Raw genomic sequence first — 19,353 nt, 5'->3', positions numbered from 1 at the left:
ACATGCATGTGAAACCACTGTATTTGTATTCCTGAGACATTACCTTCACATGCTACAGAATAATAATCCATTCTATGATGGATGAGCTGTACTGAGAATGTAAGTCCACCCTGTAAGCAACAGTCTCATGAAAGAGCTTCTCCCCCAACGACTTACAGTATCATATCCCTGAAGGTAACACCCGGCTCTGTTTACTACTTTGCTGCCCATTTTTGCTGTGATTTGTCTAACCTGTCTCTTTTCTACCTAGTGTTTGGACAGAAGAGGCTCAGTGCACACTCCTCAATGCATCCATCACAGAATCATTTAACTGCTCATTTAGCTGTGGTCCAGACTGCTGGAAAATCTCTCAGTACCCCTGCCTACAGGTGTACGTTAACTTAACTTCTTCTGGGCAAAAGCTCCTACTTTACCATACTGAAGAGACGATGAAAATTAATTCTGAGGTAGGAACATGGAACAAATTCCATCTCAAATGGATTTCTAGAGGGCTGTTCATTTTGCAGTATCCATTTTCTATTTTAAAGTAACGAGGCTTCTAGCCCCTGCCTTATGTCTCCCAGTAGATCTCTATTCCTCCTTCATAAATGTTCAGCAGGGGCAGCAGAATCAGCTGTGTTAGCTGAACTCTTTTGTTGAATTGCTGTGGGGTGGATTGTGCCTTATTCTGCACAAACATTCCCTCCTGTGAAGGAGTCAGGTACAGCTTCAGTCCTCACACTCCCGAGGTACCAGGCCTAGGAAATTCATGCACAGACACAGTGCTAGAAACCCCAAAGAGGGGTAGAGTAGAATCAGTACAGACCATCGGGTATGTAGAGTCTCTCATGGTAGAGAACAGATTTTAATGATTATAGAGGATTTTTTACTGAGGCTCCTGGATACAGACAAACCCTGTGGTTCTCCCTGGTGTTGCGTTAGCCTGGCAACTTAAGGTATGTCTACACTGCATTTTGAAGTCCGTGGGAGCAAACCTCCCATGCCGGGTTGACAGACCTTTGAAGTTGTAGGTCAGGCTCTGAAGCTTAGGGAGGGAGGTGGGCTTCAGAGCCCACAGTCCAGCCCAAGCTGACTTCAAAGGTCTGTCTACACAGCTATTTTTAGAGTCCTAGTGTGAGCCCCACTCGCTGTCAAACGAGGCTGGGAGGCTCGCTCCCGCAGGCTCCAAAATGCAGTATAGACAAAAGGTTAGTGTCACCATGCAGGGTCCCCCCAAATCCTGGCCTGGAGTGAATAGCTATGGAGTTGGTTGCTGATTGCCAGAGGGACTACGTGTTACACCCTGTTACAAAGGTATAGCACATACCACTGTTGTGTGTCTCTCCTGCAGAGTTAGGACCTGCCGGAGGCAAAGTGCCCCCTGGGAGATGCTGCTGGTCTGCTGTCAGTCCTCCCCTTCTTTTGCCAATGCGGGCAGTGACTTAATGACACAATCTCACCCTGAGTGTCTGTCACATTGATATTCTAAGTGAGCTGTGTACAAGTCAATGCACATTTTTCGTATGGTTGTACTTTATACTCTAACACCTCTAGCAAAGTAAATACAGCGTCCATGGTAGTGAGAATAGAAGTGGCCTTCTCGATGTGGAGCTAAGTCTAGCCAGCATGGCAACAGAGGTAGGTGATGGCTCTATATCTGACAGTAGACAGGTCTCCATCGTGGACATGGCAGCCAAATTCTGCTCTCTCTCTCTTACACCGCTGCAGCCCAGTTGAGGTCAGGAGAGTGTTACCCATGGACCAAGGAGTGCAATTTGGTCCCCTGGGTGCCATGAAGATGCTGAAAGTGTATCAAAGGGATATTGTCATGATAAAAATCATATAAAAATAACAGCTGAGATTCTCAGCTGGTGTAAATCAACATAGCTCCATTTACACCAGCTCAGTTTTACTCACCTGTTTTATTAATACCTTGAAATTATTTCAAAATCCTGAGCAAAAAATTGTTCTCTGCACCACTATTAATCCAGAGTAAATTTAATCCAGTGGGTCTGAGCCAGATCAAATATCTTCAGGAGACTATAACGAATGTCTCCCAGAAATTACGAGTACGTTTGTGCTGGTGACTCATTACTATGTGTATCAGGGCTTGTTAATGTTCATGACTGTGGCGAGTGACCATCTGCAGATGGCTGTTTGTATTCTTTTAAGTAGCAGGGGATTGAGGTCAGAGCTTCAGGAGCTGCCTTTCATCTTGGCATCCACAATTATTTGCACAAATTATTGCAAGCCCAATTTTGCACCTGCAGTTACTTGAGGATGCAGTTAAAATCATCCCAGGGCCCTCCACTACACCCCAGATGATATGCATCTGGACACAATAACAGAGGCCCAGTTCAAACTGAGCTGCAAATACATCCCATTCAGTTACACCAGGCTGAATTTGACCCATTGTGTTTCTATTTGAGGCAGCAGTTCAGCTGACCAAATTACCTTTGTGTATTAAGATGAAGTGATATTGAAATTAGTCAAAGCATTTAATGGTTTCACAAGGCTAGTTATTCGGTTGGATAATTAACTCTTGTAGTTGGGATACTAGTTCCTATGAAATCAAATTGTGAAACAAAGGATAATGCCCCAGCCTTCTGTCTGTTGTAAAGTCCAGCAGCTACTAATTCTCTATCCAGTATTACTTTAGAAATATGGTTCTTAGAGATCAGTTTAGCCAGTAAACAGCAGAGACTTGGTTTGCTGGCGATGTATGCGCAAACTCCAGTGAAATTCATGCTGTATTTTGATTACAGCAACTCAAATACATTTTGGTCCTATAATGCGTATAAACAAATCAAAGGATTCTGTATAGATCTCCAGACTCTGCCGTTTGAAGATTTTTGTTTGTCTAAATCTATTCTTAAATTCTCCCAAACACAGCCTCCCCTTAATCTAATGTAGGCACAGTTAATACTTCCCAAGCCCAAGGTTGTTTTACAGGTTAAACTTTGCTCTCAGGAGGATTCCTAGGGTTTTTTTCTGATTTGCTGGTGGTTCTGTGATCAGAATCCAAATCCAGTATTAAATGGGACTTGGCCCTCAATATTAATGTCTTTTAAATACCAGACTTCTTGAAACTTGATGGAATTAACATAGACTCCAAGTTTCAGCACACTCAAATCAGCACAACAAATCTCTGCTACCAGGCTAGCAGTCCTCTCCTCATCGCAGCTCTGTGGCTACATTATTTGGGCCACAACCAGGGCACGCACCCACCCCTGCTGGGCTGACAGCTGTGCAGTCATAGCAGTTACAGTTGAGGTCAGGGTCACACTGACACATCCTGTTAGTATATAACTGTGACTCTTATCTAGCGATCAGTAACCACTTCATTTTCTTCCCTCTTTTGTTGTCAGTCTGTGCTGGAAAGCTAAAACTTTGGTCCCAGACAACAATGAAGTACAAAAAACAGAGTCTGGTCCTGTAGTGGCCAGACTGATATATTTAGGAAGGTCTGAGTCATTATGGTACTGAGATGCACTATAGGGAGAGGTGTCTGGGTCACAAGGCACAATGCTAGGCTACAACCACAGGCCACAGTAGACGTGCTGGCCATGTCTGCACTGCGGGGGCTATGACGGCATTGCCCTGTAGTGAAGATACAGCCTACTTTGATGGAAGGGGTTTTTCCATCACTGTGGAAACATCACCTCCCCAGGCAACAGTAAGTAGGCTGATGGAAGCATTCTTCTCTCAACCCAGTTGCATCTATGCTGGGGGTTAGGTTGGCATAGCTACATCACTCAGGGGAGTGATTATATTGACCTACATTTTAAGTGTAGACCTGGCGGTCACCTCATAAGAACATAAAAATGGCCATAATGGGTCAGAACAATGGTCCATCTAGCTCAGTATCCTGTCTTCCAACAATGGCCAATACCCGATGCTTCAGAGGGAATGAACAGAACAGGGCAATTATCGAGTGATCTACCCCTGTCATCAAATCCCAGCATCTGGCAGTCAGAGGCTTTGGGACACCCAGAGCATGGGATTGTGTCCCTGACCATCTTGGCTAATAGCAACTGATGGGCCTATCCTCCATGAATTTATCTCCTCCTTTCTTGAACCCACTTATTCTTTTAGCCTTCACAACATCTCCAGCAATGAGTTCCATGGGTTGACTGTGCCCTGTGTGAAGAAATACTTCCTTATGTTTGTTATAAATCTGCTACCTATTAATTTCATCGGGTGACCCCCTGGTTCTTGTGTTACATGATGGGGTAAATAACCCTTTTTCTCCACACCAGTCATGATTTTATGGACTTCCATCACATCCGCCCATAGTCGTCCCTTTTTCCAACCTGAACGGTCCCAGTCTTTTTAATCTCTCCTCACAAGGAAGCTGCTCCATGCCCCTCAGCATTTTTGTTGCCCTTCTCTGAACCTTTTCCAATTCTAATATATTGTTTTTGAGATGTGGTGACCAGAACTGCATGCACCGTTCAAGGTGTGGGCGTACCATGGCTTTATATAGTGGCATTATGATATTTTCTGTCTTATTATCTCTCCCTTTCCTAATGGTTCCGAACATTGTTAGCTTTTTTGACTGCCGCTGCACATTGAGCAGATGTTTGCAGAGAACTATCAATTATCCAAGATCTCTTTCTTGAGTGGTAACAGCTAATTCAGAGGCCATAATTTTGTATGTAGAGTTTGGATTATGTTTTCCAATGTGCATAGCTTTGCATTTATCAACACTGAATTTCATCTGCCATTTTGTTGCCCCATCATTCCATTTTGTAAGATTCCTTTGTAACTCCTCACAATCTGCTTTTGACTTAACTATCTTGAGTAGTTTTGTGTCATCTTCTAACTTTGCCACCACACTGTTTACCCCTTTTTCCAGATCACTAATGAATGTATTGAACAGCACTGGTCCCAGTACAGATCCCTGGGGGCCCCTGCTATTTACCTCTCTCCACTGTGAAAACCGACCATTTATTCCTACCCTTTGTTTCCTATCTTTTAACTAGTTACTGATCCATGAGAGAACCTCCCCTCTTATTCCATGACAACTTACCTTGCTTAAGAGACTTTGGTGAGGGACCTTGTCAGAGGCTTTCCTGAAAGTTCAAGTACACTATATGAGCCTGATCACCCTTGTCCATATGTTTGTCAGCCTCTCAAAGAATTCAAATAGATCGATGAGGCATAATGTCCATTTACAAAAGTTGTGTCGACTCTCCCCCTAGAGCAGGCATATAAGCCACTTCCTTCTCCCATATAGTGCTGGAAGAAACCTGCATTAAGTAACATTAATACTTAGCATTGCATCCCTTGGATTTCAAAGCATCGTTATCCCCACGTTACAGCTGGAGAAGTTGTGACTTGCCCAAGGTCACACAGGAAATCAATGCAAGAGCCCAGTTTTCTGATTCCCAGACTGATGCCCTCTCTACTGGAGCACACTACCACCGCAGTGTTGGTCTTGGGTGCTGATTGGCCCAGTGGAGAGCCATTCTCTTATGAAACACCAAGGCTAGAAGACCCTGCTGTACACTCCAGCATTGGCAAACAGCATTAATTTCCATCACTGTGGTTCAAGGCATCCCATCATTTTATCTGTATACTGGTCCGTCAGCCTAGGAAAAATACAAGCCAACGTGCTTTCAGGATCCCAAGCATCCTAAGCCAGTTCACCCCATGTGCAATATTCCTCATGTTTCTGATACTAGTTTTGGTTTTGAAATGAAGGGGCATGCCCCTTTCTTGTTATCTCTAATTCTTTATGTACCCTTCCCACCTTGTTTTTCCTCTGTATTTATAACCTCATCTGCAGACACCTAGCAAGCAATAATATATACTGCTGCTGTGAGAGGCAGGCTAGGAATAGCTGATGGGACTTCCCCGCTGCTAGACCTGACAAGCTGCCATCCATTCAACAGGTTGGAGAGGGGCCTCATGCACAGGAGAGAGGAAGTGTACACGAGAGTGCTTGATTTTCTATGTGCCAACAGGGTCCTGGTGGTCAGTTTCCTTCCACCTCATCATATTCCTAAGACCCACCTCCACCACTCACCCACAAAAAAAACCATGCAGCTGCCTCCCTGATCCCAAACATTACTGACAACACTATGACAAGAGCTGCACTTACATTCCAGAAGGTCAACACACGTGACCTTCCAAAGGTCAGCCTAAACCTGCATAATCTTTCCAGCTCACTGCATACCCCCCCTACACACACACACAGTGCAGTGTCTGCAGCCACGCTCTCCACTTCTCTCCCTAGCTCAGACTGAAGAAAATGCACTTTGATTTGAAATAATGATTACTCTAGAAGACTCACGGTCTAAAATAGCTGTCTTCCCAAAAGGTTAAGGGAAGGAGTAGATGCAATTTATAGTGAGATATATAATGCACTCCTGTCAGTTTCTGATCAGAATCAACAGGAAGTCAATGGGTGTCGATTGAGCTATTTTAATCTCCCCAGAAGATCACACAAGATTTTTCATTCCTCTCCCTGTGCATGTTTTATTTCTAGCCTTTAAAGACTATTGCCTAGCTCCTTGTCAATCCTACAGCCATAGCACTCTCTTCTCAACTGTCAGCTGCTAGCAGCCTCTGGGGAAAGTAAACAGGATCAGCAGTCTCTTCTATTCAAACTACTGAGTCATTCTGTTACGCCTTGGAAGTGTTGCAGTACTTCAAGCAGTTGGGGAAAGGCCTGATTCTGATCTCTCTGTATATCAGTTTAATTCTTTTTCTCCACTGGGGTTACTCCTGATTTATATCCACAGAACATAAGTGATGTCAGGAACAGACACTATGTATCAGTAATCACTGTTATATCGCACTGTAATCAAAGCCTCCAAGCCCAGAACAAACCATTGTGACCATTTAGTTCAGGGGTGGGCAAACTTTTTGGCCCGAGGGCCACATCTGGGTATGGAAATCGTATGGTGGGCCATGAATGCTCACAAAATTGAGCATTGGGGTGCAGGAGGAAGTGAGAGCTCTGGCTGGGGGGTACAGGCTCTGGAGTGGGGCCAGAAATTAGGAGTTCAAGGTGCGGGAGAGGGCTCCAGGCTGGGGCAGGGAGTTGAGGTGTGGGAGGGGGCCAGGGATGCAGGCTCTGGGCGGCGCTTACCTCAAGCAGCTCCTCCCAGAAGCAGCAGGATGTCCCCCCTCCAGCTCATACATGGAGGTGCAGCTAGGCAGCTCTGCGCACTGCCCCGTCTGCAGGCACCACCCCTGCAGATCCAATTGGCCCTGTTTGCTGGCCAATGGGAGCTGCAGGGCGACGTTTGTGGCAGGGGCAGTGTGCAGAGCCCCCTGTCTTCCCTATGCATAGGAGCCGGAGGGGGGCTGTGACATTGCTTCCGGGAGCCATGCGGAGCAAGCCCTCAACCCCACTCCCTCGCAGGAGCTCCAGGGCCGGATTAAAATGTCTGAAGGGCCGGATGCGGCCCTCGGGCCGAAGTTTACCCACCACTGGTCTAGTTGGACCTCCTGTATAACAGAGGCCATAAAACTTCCCAAAAATGATTCCTAGAAATATTTCAAGAAAGAAAAGTCCAAACTGAACCAGCTGCAGAAAAGGGCTGCCAGGATGATCAGAAAAATGACGAGCTAAACTTATGAGAAAATTTTGCCCAAGGAGAGTTCAGTGGCAGAGCTGGGATTCTAACTCAAAGCTACCATTCTCTTGTCTTACACATCCTTCCCTTCTCCCTTGTAGACCATCCTCTTCTCTTTGGGGGTCAGCTGGCTAAATGCCAAATGTGACTGGTAGAGCAGTATGAGAGCAAAAAGTCTACCCACCGTTGTGAAGTTTTTCCCAGCTCTGCTGCAGCCCAAGGTTGCTGTGCTGATCCAAGGCCCCAATGTTCTGAATCAACTGTTATTCAGAAATGATAATGGGATCTAGCAGGTACCCACAAAAAGTTCAGTTACCTTTAAACCTGCTGACGTATGAGTACTGGGAAAGAGACAGTAGCAGTGAGCCACCCATGTTCCACTCTCTTTTCCCATTTTCCCACCTCCAGGGGACAGTATTTCTTCAAATCACTAAGGGCTTTCTGGGAATTAATGATGAGTCAAAGAGGCAAAGCTCTCTTCTTTGATCCATGCTGCATATCTCTCTTCCACTGTTTGTCTGAGACATAAATTGAGGTCCTTACCAGACCATATGATCATTAAAGTTCCCATACCAAATTTTAGAAGAGCAGGATCATTAACCATAGTGTCCAGGCTGAATTCCACATCCAGTAATGACATTCCAACCGCCTATACAGCCTGCAAGTTCCACTGGACAGGACAGTGCCCTTCCCTTCCTGTCCTAAATGATGGGCTGCAGAGACCCCAATTTTCCATTAGTGTAACTCCACTAGCATAAATGGAATTACTCCTTACGGTGGTGTAAATGAGACTGTATTTCCATCGCCTATTTCACAGAGACAATGTGAGGTTTAGTTACTTCATAGGCCTCATTACACCACTCTCCCTTACACTGATGCAAATCAAGAGTAACACACATTTGAAAGTGGTGGAGGTGAAATCAGAATTTTGCCCCTGGTTCAGTTCTCCAGTTTGGAGAGACATTCAGAAATCTGGACGCTTATCTGAATTCTCCAAACCTTTGAATCTTAAAAGTTGGACAGCAAATCTTACAAGAATGAGTTCTCGCCATAGATCTCCAGTTCATTCTGTGTGTGAACACATTAGAAACATCACAAGAACCGCTTTGTACTTGGGAGGCTTGGTATTTGAAAATCATCTTGCCATGAATAGCCTCGCCTGGGTTGGTATGTCTACTGTCCCTGGCATCAAAAGACTCATAGAGTTGGAGGCCTGGTGTTGTAATTCATCTGCATACTAATAGTCTGGGCTTCCTAGAATATATAAGCACCTAGGCATTACTAAAGCAAAAGGCAAACAAAGCTAAGCCCCCAACACCTCTCTCATTCCCTTCCATAACCAAAATCCAGTCCAGCAAATTCAGTTCACAGTTATTCCCAGGCTGAGTGTTTATACACTGTCTATGACCAACACTGGATGGAAACTAAGAGCTAGATTATGGCCTGTGTTGTCTGGCTATGTAGGGCCTCTGAGCTGCTTCCCTTGACCTTGGGTCCAGCAGTCTGTAGTCAGGTGGGCACTATTGCCCAGATCCTCCCAATGGGAGATAGGCCCAGATCCTCACAGATGTTTAGGCGTCTATGTGCCTGCCATTTCTTGCCTCAAGCAAGTGGATGGGGAGTGGCTGAAGAAAGGCAGAGAATGGACAGAGCCTTGTTTAATCTCATCCTCTCCCCTGCACAGCTCAGAAGTAGTAAGCAGTTACCTGCGGACAAAGGCCATAGCAGTGAAGGAATTGTGACTCTCTGGGGCGTTATTACGGCCTAGAGATTTTCTAGGTGTGTTGGGGCAGCTATATACCACCCCTCCCACAGGGCAAATTGGAAAAGAACAATTGAGTCCTAACAAACTACACAGAATTGGCCCATGATTAGAGGGACTGATAACATTAAAAAGGCCAAATATGTACCATCTGGCTTGGCTCCATTTGCAGCTAGGGGGAAGACAGGCTACTACTGGAAGGCTGTAAACACCAAGCATGCAAAGGAATTACTGAGAGCGATATATTGCCAACCTCAAATATTCAAAAATCATGAGTCAGGCCCCTAAAAATATCGGACCGGTTTAAAAATCATGAGATTTTAAATAATAAATTTGGGGTTCTCTTTATTTTCCATCTGCTTTTTGAGCCTTTAGGCTGTACTTGGGTCAGGCTTTTCTCCACAACCATGAGAGCCAGAAATTTACTTTTTAAAAAAATGAAGGCTTAGATGCTCACCTAATCACAGGAATCCAGCACAGGGGGCTTTCAGAACAAAACCTGAATATCGACACTCGCAATAAAATCCCAAGAGCTGCAAACGCTGAGGTTACAATTGCCAGTTGAAGCAATGGGATATAAAGGAAACCACAGGCTGACCCGAATTAAACATTTCCTTACAATGCAACCTATCAGGCTGTGATCTGTGAGGTTCTACTGGGAAATTGGAGAAACGTCGTGGCGGGCAAAGCACTGGAGAATATGCTGGAGGGAACAAACCTTCTCTAGCAGGAAGATGGATGAGATGCGACCTCTCTGGTCTTTTCCATCTCTAGTTTCTATTGCTCTATGAAATATTCATAAAAGAAGTGCTGATGTGCTGTACCCTTAATGCCGCAGTCTGCTAATGCCATCCAGCATCTCTGCTGCACTGGAAATCAGATTCTCAGCTAATAAACTCACCAATGAATCAATCAAATCCTGTTACAAGGTTAATCTATGGGTTGTTATTAGGGCAGCAGGACGTTATGAATAGTCATGGCATAGTCATAAAAGAGAGCAGGGAAAGTTTATGAAAGTTGATATATTTAAAAAAATCAAAAGTCACAGGTCATATGATTTTAATCAAAATGTCTTTTTCCTTTGCAAATCTCACTTGATAAAATTTAATTAATAACCAAAACCCACTGACAGCTGTTCTCCCAATGCAGGGAGATTCAGCCATGCAGCAGTGCTGAGAGGGGTCTGAGAGAGCAAGAGAGCTACCCACAGACCAAATCAATCACGGAACCCAGGATCACCCTCTGGCCATGTGACAAACCACTGCCCCTAATTACAGGACACATTCTGCATGGATGTGCAAAAAGGAAATGTATAAGAAGTTTCCACCTGTTCCCAGTTTGTGGTCATGTACAGGGGTTTGGCCACTACCTCCCTGGGGAATGAAATACCTGCTTGCTCCATTCTGGTGCTTCCCTCTCCCCTGGGGCTAAGTGTCTGTAAGAGGGTAGGGTGAGGATTACTCCATTAATATCTGTATAGAACTTTGAGTTCCTCAAATGGAAACCGCTATAAAAGAGCACACAATTGTGACCATGACTATGACTATTTTACTATTCATTTAATTGTACTGTAGTCTTATGAAATCTCTTGCTGGAGATTTTCCTGTTTGTCATCTGAAATAGTATTTAGTTAGAGACATTTCTTTTCCTTTTAATTTCTTCCCAGTGTTCCTACATCCCCAAGTGTGGCAAGAACTACGAAGAGTCCCTGTCACTTGTCAGTGTTGTACTGGAAAATTTCAGGAAGTACCAGCGCTTCTTGTGCTTTTACGACCCAGAAGGCATTCAGAAGAATGTGATATTAACCAAACTTTACAGTTCCAACGTGCTGTTCCACTCACTTTTCTGGCCAACATGCATGATGGTTGGTGGGGTTGCCATCGTTGCCATGGTAAAGCTGACTCAGTACCTCTCCCTCCTCTGTGAGAGAATCCAAAGGATCAACAGATAAAAGCAAAAACTTCTCTGAGATGTATTTCAGCTAAAATACTGTTTTTTCATTCTTCACCAAAGAACCTTAAGTTTGTAACGTGCAAGTCTGTTATAAGTTCCTTACTATACTCTTATAAGTAGAGCAATAATGCAAAAGCTGTTCTATATGCAAACATGCTGTTATTATTATGCAGACAACAGGAAAGAAATACTGTTCGTGTTGGTTGTCTATCTGATCTCATTTTATGCCGGAACGAGTACTTCTTTCTTTTCTACAGCCAAAATAGGGCTCGGTGTGACCATTTGCCAAGCTTTGTCAATGAACACATCAACATTTCAGTGTAACATTCTGGGGGAAATTCACCCCGTGCAGAGGTCTAGCAAAAGGCCTGGGCATCATTTATGTCCCATTTAATCCTCAGGGCATGCAACGAATGGCTCTGGAGGGAATGAGGGGAAGAAAAGTACAGAACCTATGTCTTTTTATGGTAAGAGGGAATAGACTGGATGCATACACTACTGACAGCTTAAGTGGGACTTGCATGTTGCTTGTGCTGGCTCTCCCTGCAAAGGGGAAAATTTCACCCTCTGGTATTTTAGGTCTTTTGTAAAACACCTTGGAGATGGATATTTGCAATATGTTTTCCTCACATCACATCATCTACAGAAGCTACAGCCAAAAACAAAGAAAATTCAACCAATTTCAGTTTCTACTCCAAGCTGAGCACTGAGCCCTATTGCTGGAGATGGGACCAGACACCTTATGTAAAGGTTTATTACGCATTTGTCTTGTATTTGCTACCATATCACTGTAAAGAAAAAGAAAAACACAATCAGCTATTTTTTCATTTTTTACTTCCAACTATTTTAACTTTTTTTACTTGATTATATAGATATATAAAAAGAAAAGGCTACATAATATCTAATTGTGTATTGTAACTTGATTATGTTTTTTTTTTCCTTTTGACTAACTGGAAACTGAGCAGTATAACTCCTGTATTTATTACATTCAAACCCTGGAAAAGACCATAACATCAATGAGCAGCAACGTGGGATCTTATCCAATATTCACACTGACATTTCAATCAGATGGAGGTCTCTCTTACTGTGACATTTGTATTGAAAAAAATCTCCTCCACTTCATTAGATCTATTAATTGAATTGTTATACAATAATCATAATATTTCTGGAAATTATGATCGTTATGCTGTGCTGGCTGAAGTGACTTTCATTCCAAAATGTCCAAGTGTAATATGCGGTATTGGAAAATTTGAGATGCAAACTAATATGTAGTCCTAGCTGTCATGTATGTTCCATGGGGGCTTTACCGATGTAATTCCATGCACACTATGTGAACATCTTTGGCATAATTTATTTTTATTTCCCTAGTCACAACTTTCCATGTTGTTATACTCTACAGACAATCTCAACGTTTTTTACCTTGCACCTAAACTGAAGGACAAATTTGAGGCAGTCTCTCTGATTACCCCATGAACTTACGATAGAATATTTATAGGAAATTATTTACAGGTACATTCAAAAGAAGGAGATTCCACTTTTTTTCCCTTTTTTTTTGCCAAAAAGATAGCAGAAGGAGAAAATCCAGAGTCTTCTGTCTAGCTCATCCATATAGCAGTACCTTCTTCCATGATGTAGTATTGAAAACTTTAAGGTGTTACAAGATTTTACAAATTGTACAAGTGTAGTCAGAGCTGTAAAAATAAGTTCACAGCAGTGGATTTAACCTGCAATCTTGTAATCCATGGTATGATTTTTCTTAGGCAAATAAATTCCTGGGGGTGGGGGGTGTAATCAGGGCTCCAAAAATATGTAATAAAAATATTAAATTAAATCTTCAGGATTTCAATACCTTTTCCATTCAGAACTGGTTTGTTTCAACGACTTTTTTTTTAAGATTCTTTTGCCATAAACACAGGATTGCAAACCATCTGTAACATGAGAGGGAGTTTGTAAAAGTTTCTTTGTGAAAGCTATCTATCTATTGTAGGGTTTTGTACAGCCCTTCACCATGGTATCTGGGCAACTTTCACATTTTTTAGATTGACAGTGGAGAAGCCCCTAGTGGGCTTCAAGAAGTCACCTTTTAAATTCAAAAGAACTCACAACATTATTTTGTACAAGGCCAGAAAATCTGATTGATGCTTTATTTTCTCCCCTGGAGAGTTCCAACATAGAATAGATGGAGATAGAAGTCTGTAGAGGAGACGAATCCTAACACTCCGGTGCAAAGGGATTAATCAAGATCAAGGGCAGCTGAGGGAATGTTTCCGTTGGTACATTGCCTGGCTTTTACTAAAGATACTGTAAGAGAGGGCAAAAAGGTATGATATGTGCCCCCAAAGTGGAGGAGGAAAATCCTCAGAGTTACAATCGGAATTTTGTAAGCAGGAAACCGCAAGAAGAGCTATCAAGAGCTCCATTGCATCTGAATTACAGGAGCTGCCACAGGTAAGAGCCAGTTGTGCCCAACAATATCACAACAGAAGGAGGAAGAGTGAACACAACTGCTATTCCAAGTAAGTGCACGTGCAGTAGTGGGAGGCAGAAGACTCTGCAAGGCAAGCAGAGATTTCTCCAGTTACAGAAGATGCTGAAGGAGAGCTGAGGCACTTGCTTGGCCCAGACTGGTAGGAAGTCCTTTGCAGTTCATTTTTAAAGCAGGTTGGGAGGTGGTGGGGCCAAGGACTGAGCCCAAAGTTGGAAGTCAAGAAATCCTGAGCTCTGTTCCTGGTTCTGCCACTGACCTGTGTGACCTTGAACAAGTCACTTCACCTCTCTGCTGCAGTTTCCTCATCAAATAGGGATATTTGCTGAACCTACCTTGCAGGGACGGTGCAAGGATTCATTGACTAGTGTTTGCGCAGTAGTTTAAATATATAAAGGACTACACAGTGTAATCACTAATGATTATTATTAAAGCATATCAGAAGAGGGTCCAAAAACAAAGGAGGTAGCCAGGCTAGGCCCACCCCGTGGCATTTAGCAAAGGCCTCTTGGCAGGTGTCTAAAATGTAGCATGCCATGGGAGATTTTATTTTCGTTCATTCAAAAGTGGATGCTTGCTCCACCAGTAAAAGAGGCTGATTTGTGTTCAAATTTGCTATCCTAAATTGCCCCTTTTCTTATATAAAAACTTCCGTGTCTTCTGCAGCACTACCTACATCAGAGGAAGAACTCAGCACTCTCCACTGAAATTGTTGCAAATCAAACATTCTGCCCAACACTATCTAGCAAATAGCTGTAATAACACAGGATTCTTTAGGAAATTACTGACACAAACACTGGCCATTTACATGATGGTTTACGTGATCGGCAATAGAGTAGCTCTTTAGTTCCGTGTGTGACATTTTAGGGGCAGTGATTGTGCCACTTTTTGTTTCTAGTGACAGGAAGCTGATTACTCTTGACATTTACACATCAAATGCACTTTTCAACATGTTGTGCCATAAACATTTTACCAGCGTTCCTGTGGGTGAAACATCTTGACACTGTTGCAGCCTGTAATCATTTTGTTGACATTAACAGACAGATCTGTGGGATAACAAAATAACTTGAGTAATTGAATGGAGTGAGGTAAAACAATAATTTAAAAGGAATTATCAGTCTGATCACTGGCACAGTTAGCCCCCTACTGAAGTATCAGCATTTCAAATACAGTTTAGGCAACTCCTGCTGCCCCGGAGAGATTAATTTCAGTCAGAATATTTGCCTGAGCTATTTCTTTCTCTACCTCATTTTACCCCCTCTTGCTCATTTCCCATGAACAGGAACTGAGATTACTCTGGGCAGATCAGTTGGAGCCGAACGTCCCCATTGACTTTCTACACAGCGTCATCAACATTATCTAGTGGGAAGAGGAAGCAACTGGGATTCACAGGTTCTGTGTGGCTCTTCCACTGACCATGACCAACTCAATTAACCCCTTTGTGCCCCAGTTTGACCATCTCTGAAGCATGTGGTGAACATTTAATGCTCATAAGGCACCTGAGATCCTCTACTGGATGCTATATAAAGACAAAGGGCCAGATTTACAAGTATTTAGATGCTGTAAGATATAGATAGGTGCCGACAGGAATTCACAAAAGCATCTATGCCCTGATCTATGCTGCAGAGTCAGGTCGACATAAGGCAGCTTACATTGACCTAATTCTAAAATGTCGCTCCCGCTGACGTAACTCGCCCATTACGCAGACTTAATAACTCCATCTCCATGAAAGGCGTAGCGCTTAGGTCAATGTAGTTAGTTCGAAGCAGCGTCAGTGTAGACCCTGCATTGCTCACATCTCTCTGCCTTTCAGAAGCCATCCCACAATGCCCTACACTGACAGTTAAATCAGCGCACGCGCTCCTGGTGAAGACGTGCACTGCTGACCCAAGGAGCGTAGTGTGGACATGCAAAAGTGATTTAATTACTGGGGTGGCTGTATGTGGACATAACTTAGGTTGACATAATTTTGTAGATTAGACATACCCTACGTGAGTTAGGCACCTAACTCCCATAGACTTTCAATGGTTTTGATTAGGTTATTTAATTTGTAACTTCCTTGCTGTAACACCCAACCTTGAAACTATGCTGCAAACCTTCCCGCAGTATTTTGCCAGAAGGCTACTGCTTACAGCAGGTTTACTAGAGTGGTACAAGCCACCACAGTAGAACATTAGAGTATTTACTAATAAGGAGCAAAACAAAGTCAGACTCTGTCTGAATGACTTTTTACCTTGAAAATGTCCCGGAGTTTCAGGGAGTGGGTGTTTGGGGTGTGTAAGGAAGGCAGAGATCAGGCCCTTGGAAGTGAGTGAGCCTGCATACCCCAGTGGGTGACAAATGTGAGAAAATGAAGTAGAACAATTCCAGAATCTCAGGGAGGGAATGGCAATTAAAACCCAAAACACAAGTGCTGGAAGACAGCACCAGGCCTTTGTCTGGAAAGCAAGAGACCTGCATTCTATAATCTTGAGCAGGTCACTTGGCCTCTGTTTCCCCTCCCATCCTTTGTCCATCTTGTCTATTTAGGTTGTAAGTTTCTCAGAGCAGGGCCTATCTCTTAGCTTGTGTTTTTACATTGCCCAGAACAACAATGCCCTGATCTTGGTTACGCCCTCTATGTGCTATTGTAATACAAATGGTAGTAATAATGAGCTGGACCAGGGATTGGCAACCTTTGGCACGCGGCCCAACAGGGATATCCACTGGCGGGCTGGGACAGTTTGTTTACCCGCAGCATCCACAGGTTCGGCCGATCGCAGATCCCACTGGCTGCGGTTCGCCGTTCCAGCCAATAGGGGGCTGCGAGAAGCAGAGTGGGCCGAGGGATGTGCTAGCTGTCACTTCCTGCAGCCCCCATTGGCCTGGAACGGCAAACCACGGCCAGTGGGAGCTGCGATTGCCAAACCTGAAGACGCTGCAGGCAAACAAACTGTCCCGGCTCGCCAGCAGATTTCCCTGATGGTCCACGTGCCAAAGGTTGCCGATCCCTGCGCTAGACAAAGTCATTCTCCTCTGGCTTCCTATTTCCCAGGCTGCATTGTAAGAAGGGTGGCCTCATCCCCTGGAAATAACTACACACACACACACCCCAATATGGGGGCCACGTATTAAATACTCACTCTGACACCCACTGAGGGTTCTCAGGACAAATACATAATAGTCATTCCGAACCAGCCAACTCTGATTTACACCCCGTGCAAACCCATTGGCTTCAACCAAGTTGCACAAGGATGCAGAATTTGGCCCGCTGGCTGGTAGAGCTAACCAACCCCCACCAATACAATTCCAGTTGCCCATTAATACTGCATTTTTGTGGTGGGGGTACCAGAAGCAGCCCCCAAGAACGGAGATAAACTATAAAGTCAACTGAAAATATACTCGCCCTGCTGAAAAAGCAGTAAGGACTATTCCAGACATGTCCAAGATTATGGTAACAACACAGAACTGGACAGGCACTTCCTTCAGCAACTCTAGAGGTAGCTAGCCACCTGCCATAGTCCTAGCCTCTGCTACCCAGTGTGGTAAGCAAACAGCCAGAGTCAACTCTGCAAACATACTAACAGTTCCTAATTATTTCCATAAACAAAAGACGTGTTTATGAAACAGCAGACCATATACAGTACATTGTTATACTAAAAACTAAGTACTGTTCCTATGGTTCTCAGGCATGTCTACACAAGGGTTCCCGGGGCTCCAGCTGTGGGGCTACAAACTTACAGTGCAGACATTCAGGCTCGGGCTGGAGCCTGGGCTCTGAGATCCTCCACCCTCCCCTGCCAGGGTCCCAGAACCCAGCTCCGGCCTGAGCCCAAACATCTACACTTCGATTTTATAGCCCCTGCAGCCTGAGCCCCAGGAGCCTGCGTCAGCTGACACAGGCCAGCAGCAGGTGTTTTATTGTAGCGTAGAAATTACCATCAGTGGGAGGTACTACCCCAGGCTTCAGTGTAACCAGGATAGTGCTCTTAATAATAAAAATAATCCCTAGCTTTTATAGCACTTTTCATCAATAGATCTCAAAGTACTGTATGAAGGTCAGTATCACTATTCCCATTTTGCAAATGGGAAAACTGAGGCAAAGGGAGGTGGAGTGACTTGCCCCAGGTCATGCAGCAGGCTAGTGGCAGAGCACATAATTGACCCTTAATGGTGGTCCTAGGGTATTATACACTATGCTATACCGAGATGGCTCAGCTGTCCCTGGGGAATAGGGATTTCTAATTTTGTTAATATTTGGGCTGAGCCGGTATAGCCTAAACTCCTATGTGTTTTTCTATAGGACCATACATCTGAGGCTCACAAAATATTTTGCAAACATAAATTAATCAAGCTTCACAACCCACCTGTGAAATAGGGGAGCATTAACTGTGCCTGCATTTCACATAGGTAAGTTGAGGCACAGAGCGTTTTAGCAATGTGGCCAAGGTCACATTGAGACTGGAGGTCACACATAACTTACCTAGGACATGGTGAGGTCGCCATCACATGAAGTCAAGACTGGATACCTTTCTAAAACTGATGCTGTAGTTCAAACAGACGTTATTGGCTTGATGCAGGAATTACTGGGTGAGTTTCAATGGCCTGTGTAGTGCAGGATGTCAGACAAGATTATCATTCCTTCAGGCCTTAAAATCTATGAATCAATGGATTCACAGTGGATGAGAATCTGGATATGAGTCAGCAGTGTCCTCTTGTTGCCAAGAAGGCTAACGGCATATAGGGCTGCATTAGTAGGAACATTGCCAGCAGAGTGAGGGAAGTGATTATTCCCCTCTATTCGGCACTGGTGACGCCACATCTGGAGTATTGCGTCCAGTTTTGGGCCCCCCACTACAGAAAGGATGTGGACAAACTGGAGAGAGTCCAACGCAGGGCAACAAAAATGATCAGGGGGCTGGGGCACATGACTTATGAGGAGAGGCTGAGGAAACTGGCCTTGTTTAGTCTGCAGAAGAGAAGAGTGAGGGGAGATTTGATAGCAGCCTTCAACTACCTGAAGGGGTTTCCAAAGAGGATAGATCTCAGCTGTTCTCAGTGGTGGCAGATGACAGAACAAGCAGCAATGGTCTCAAGTTGCAGTGGGGGAGGTCTAGGTTGGATATTAGGAAACACTATTTCACTAGGAGGGTGGTGAAGCACCGGACTAAGTTACCTAGGGAGGTGGTGGAATCTCCATCCTTAGCGGTTTTTAAGGCCCGGCTTGACAAAGCCCTGGCTGGGATGATTTAGTTGGGGTTGGTCCTGCTTTGAGCAGGGGGTTGGACTAGATGACCTCCTGAGGTCTCTTCCAACCCTAATCTTCTATGATTCTAATGGCAGAGATTAGAATCTACCAGTTTGGATTTCTGGGTCCCTTCTCCAACCATCTCGACCACCCTCCCTTTATTCCCAGCCACCGCTTTTGGCTAGTGTTCTGTCTGTCACTGTCACTAGTGAATGCCACGGCTGATACATGACCCCGTACAAAATCCCTTCATGAGTCTACATCTGAATTCCCCAATTTCTTCTGGTCCCCTCCCAGTTCAAGAACAGCACAAAGATAAACATTTTTTAATCTGCCACACTTAAAATCCAGCAAATGG

General features: G+C 44.2%; 1 protein-coding gene and 1 long non-coding RNA gene across 8 annotated transcripts in view; one reads left to right on the top strand and one right to left on the bottom strand.

Moving 5' to 3' along the window:
- The window catches only part of LOC311525996 (calcium-activated potassium channel subunit beta-2), a 230,120-nt gene extending 217,045 nt beyond the window's left edge, over positions 1-13,075 (top strand). For all 7 annotated transcript variants that reach the window (XM_084638576.1, XM_084638578.1, XM_084638580.1 and 4 more), the window contains 2 exons: positions 251-446; positions 10,997-13,075. In XM_084638576.1, the coding sequence (XP_084494702.1) occupies positions 251-446; positions 10,997-11,281 (481 nt within the window). In that variant the 3' untranslated portion in view covers positions 11,282-13,075. The remainder of the gene's footprint in view (positions 1-250; positions 447-10,996) is intronic.
- Positions 1-19,353, bottom strand: part of LOC311525999 — a 135,149-nt gene that overhangs the window by 101,658 nt on the left and 14,138 nt on the right. The gene's annotated exons all lie outside the window — the stretch shown is intronic.

This window comes from Lepidochelys olivacea (genome assembly GCF_965140295.1).
Source record: "Lepidochelys olivacea isolate rLepOli2 genome assembly, chromosome: 9".
Lineage (NCBI taxonomy): Eukaryota > Metazoa > Chordata > Testudines > Cheloniidae > Lepidochelys > Lepidochelys olivacea.
The sequence above is the reverse complement of the archived record's forward strand: the minus strand, read 5'-3'. Positions and strand labels throughout refer to the sequence as shown.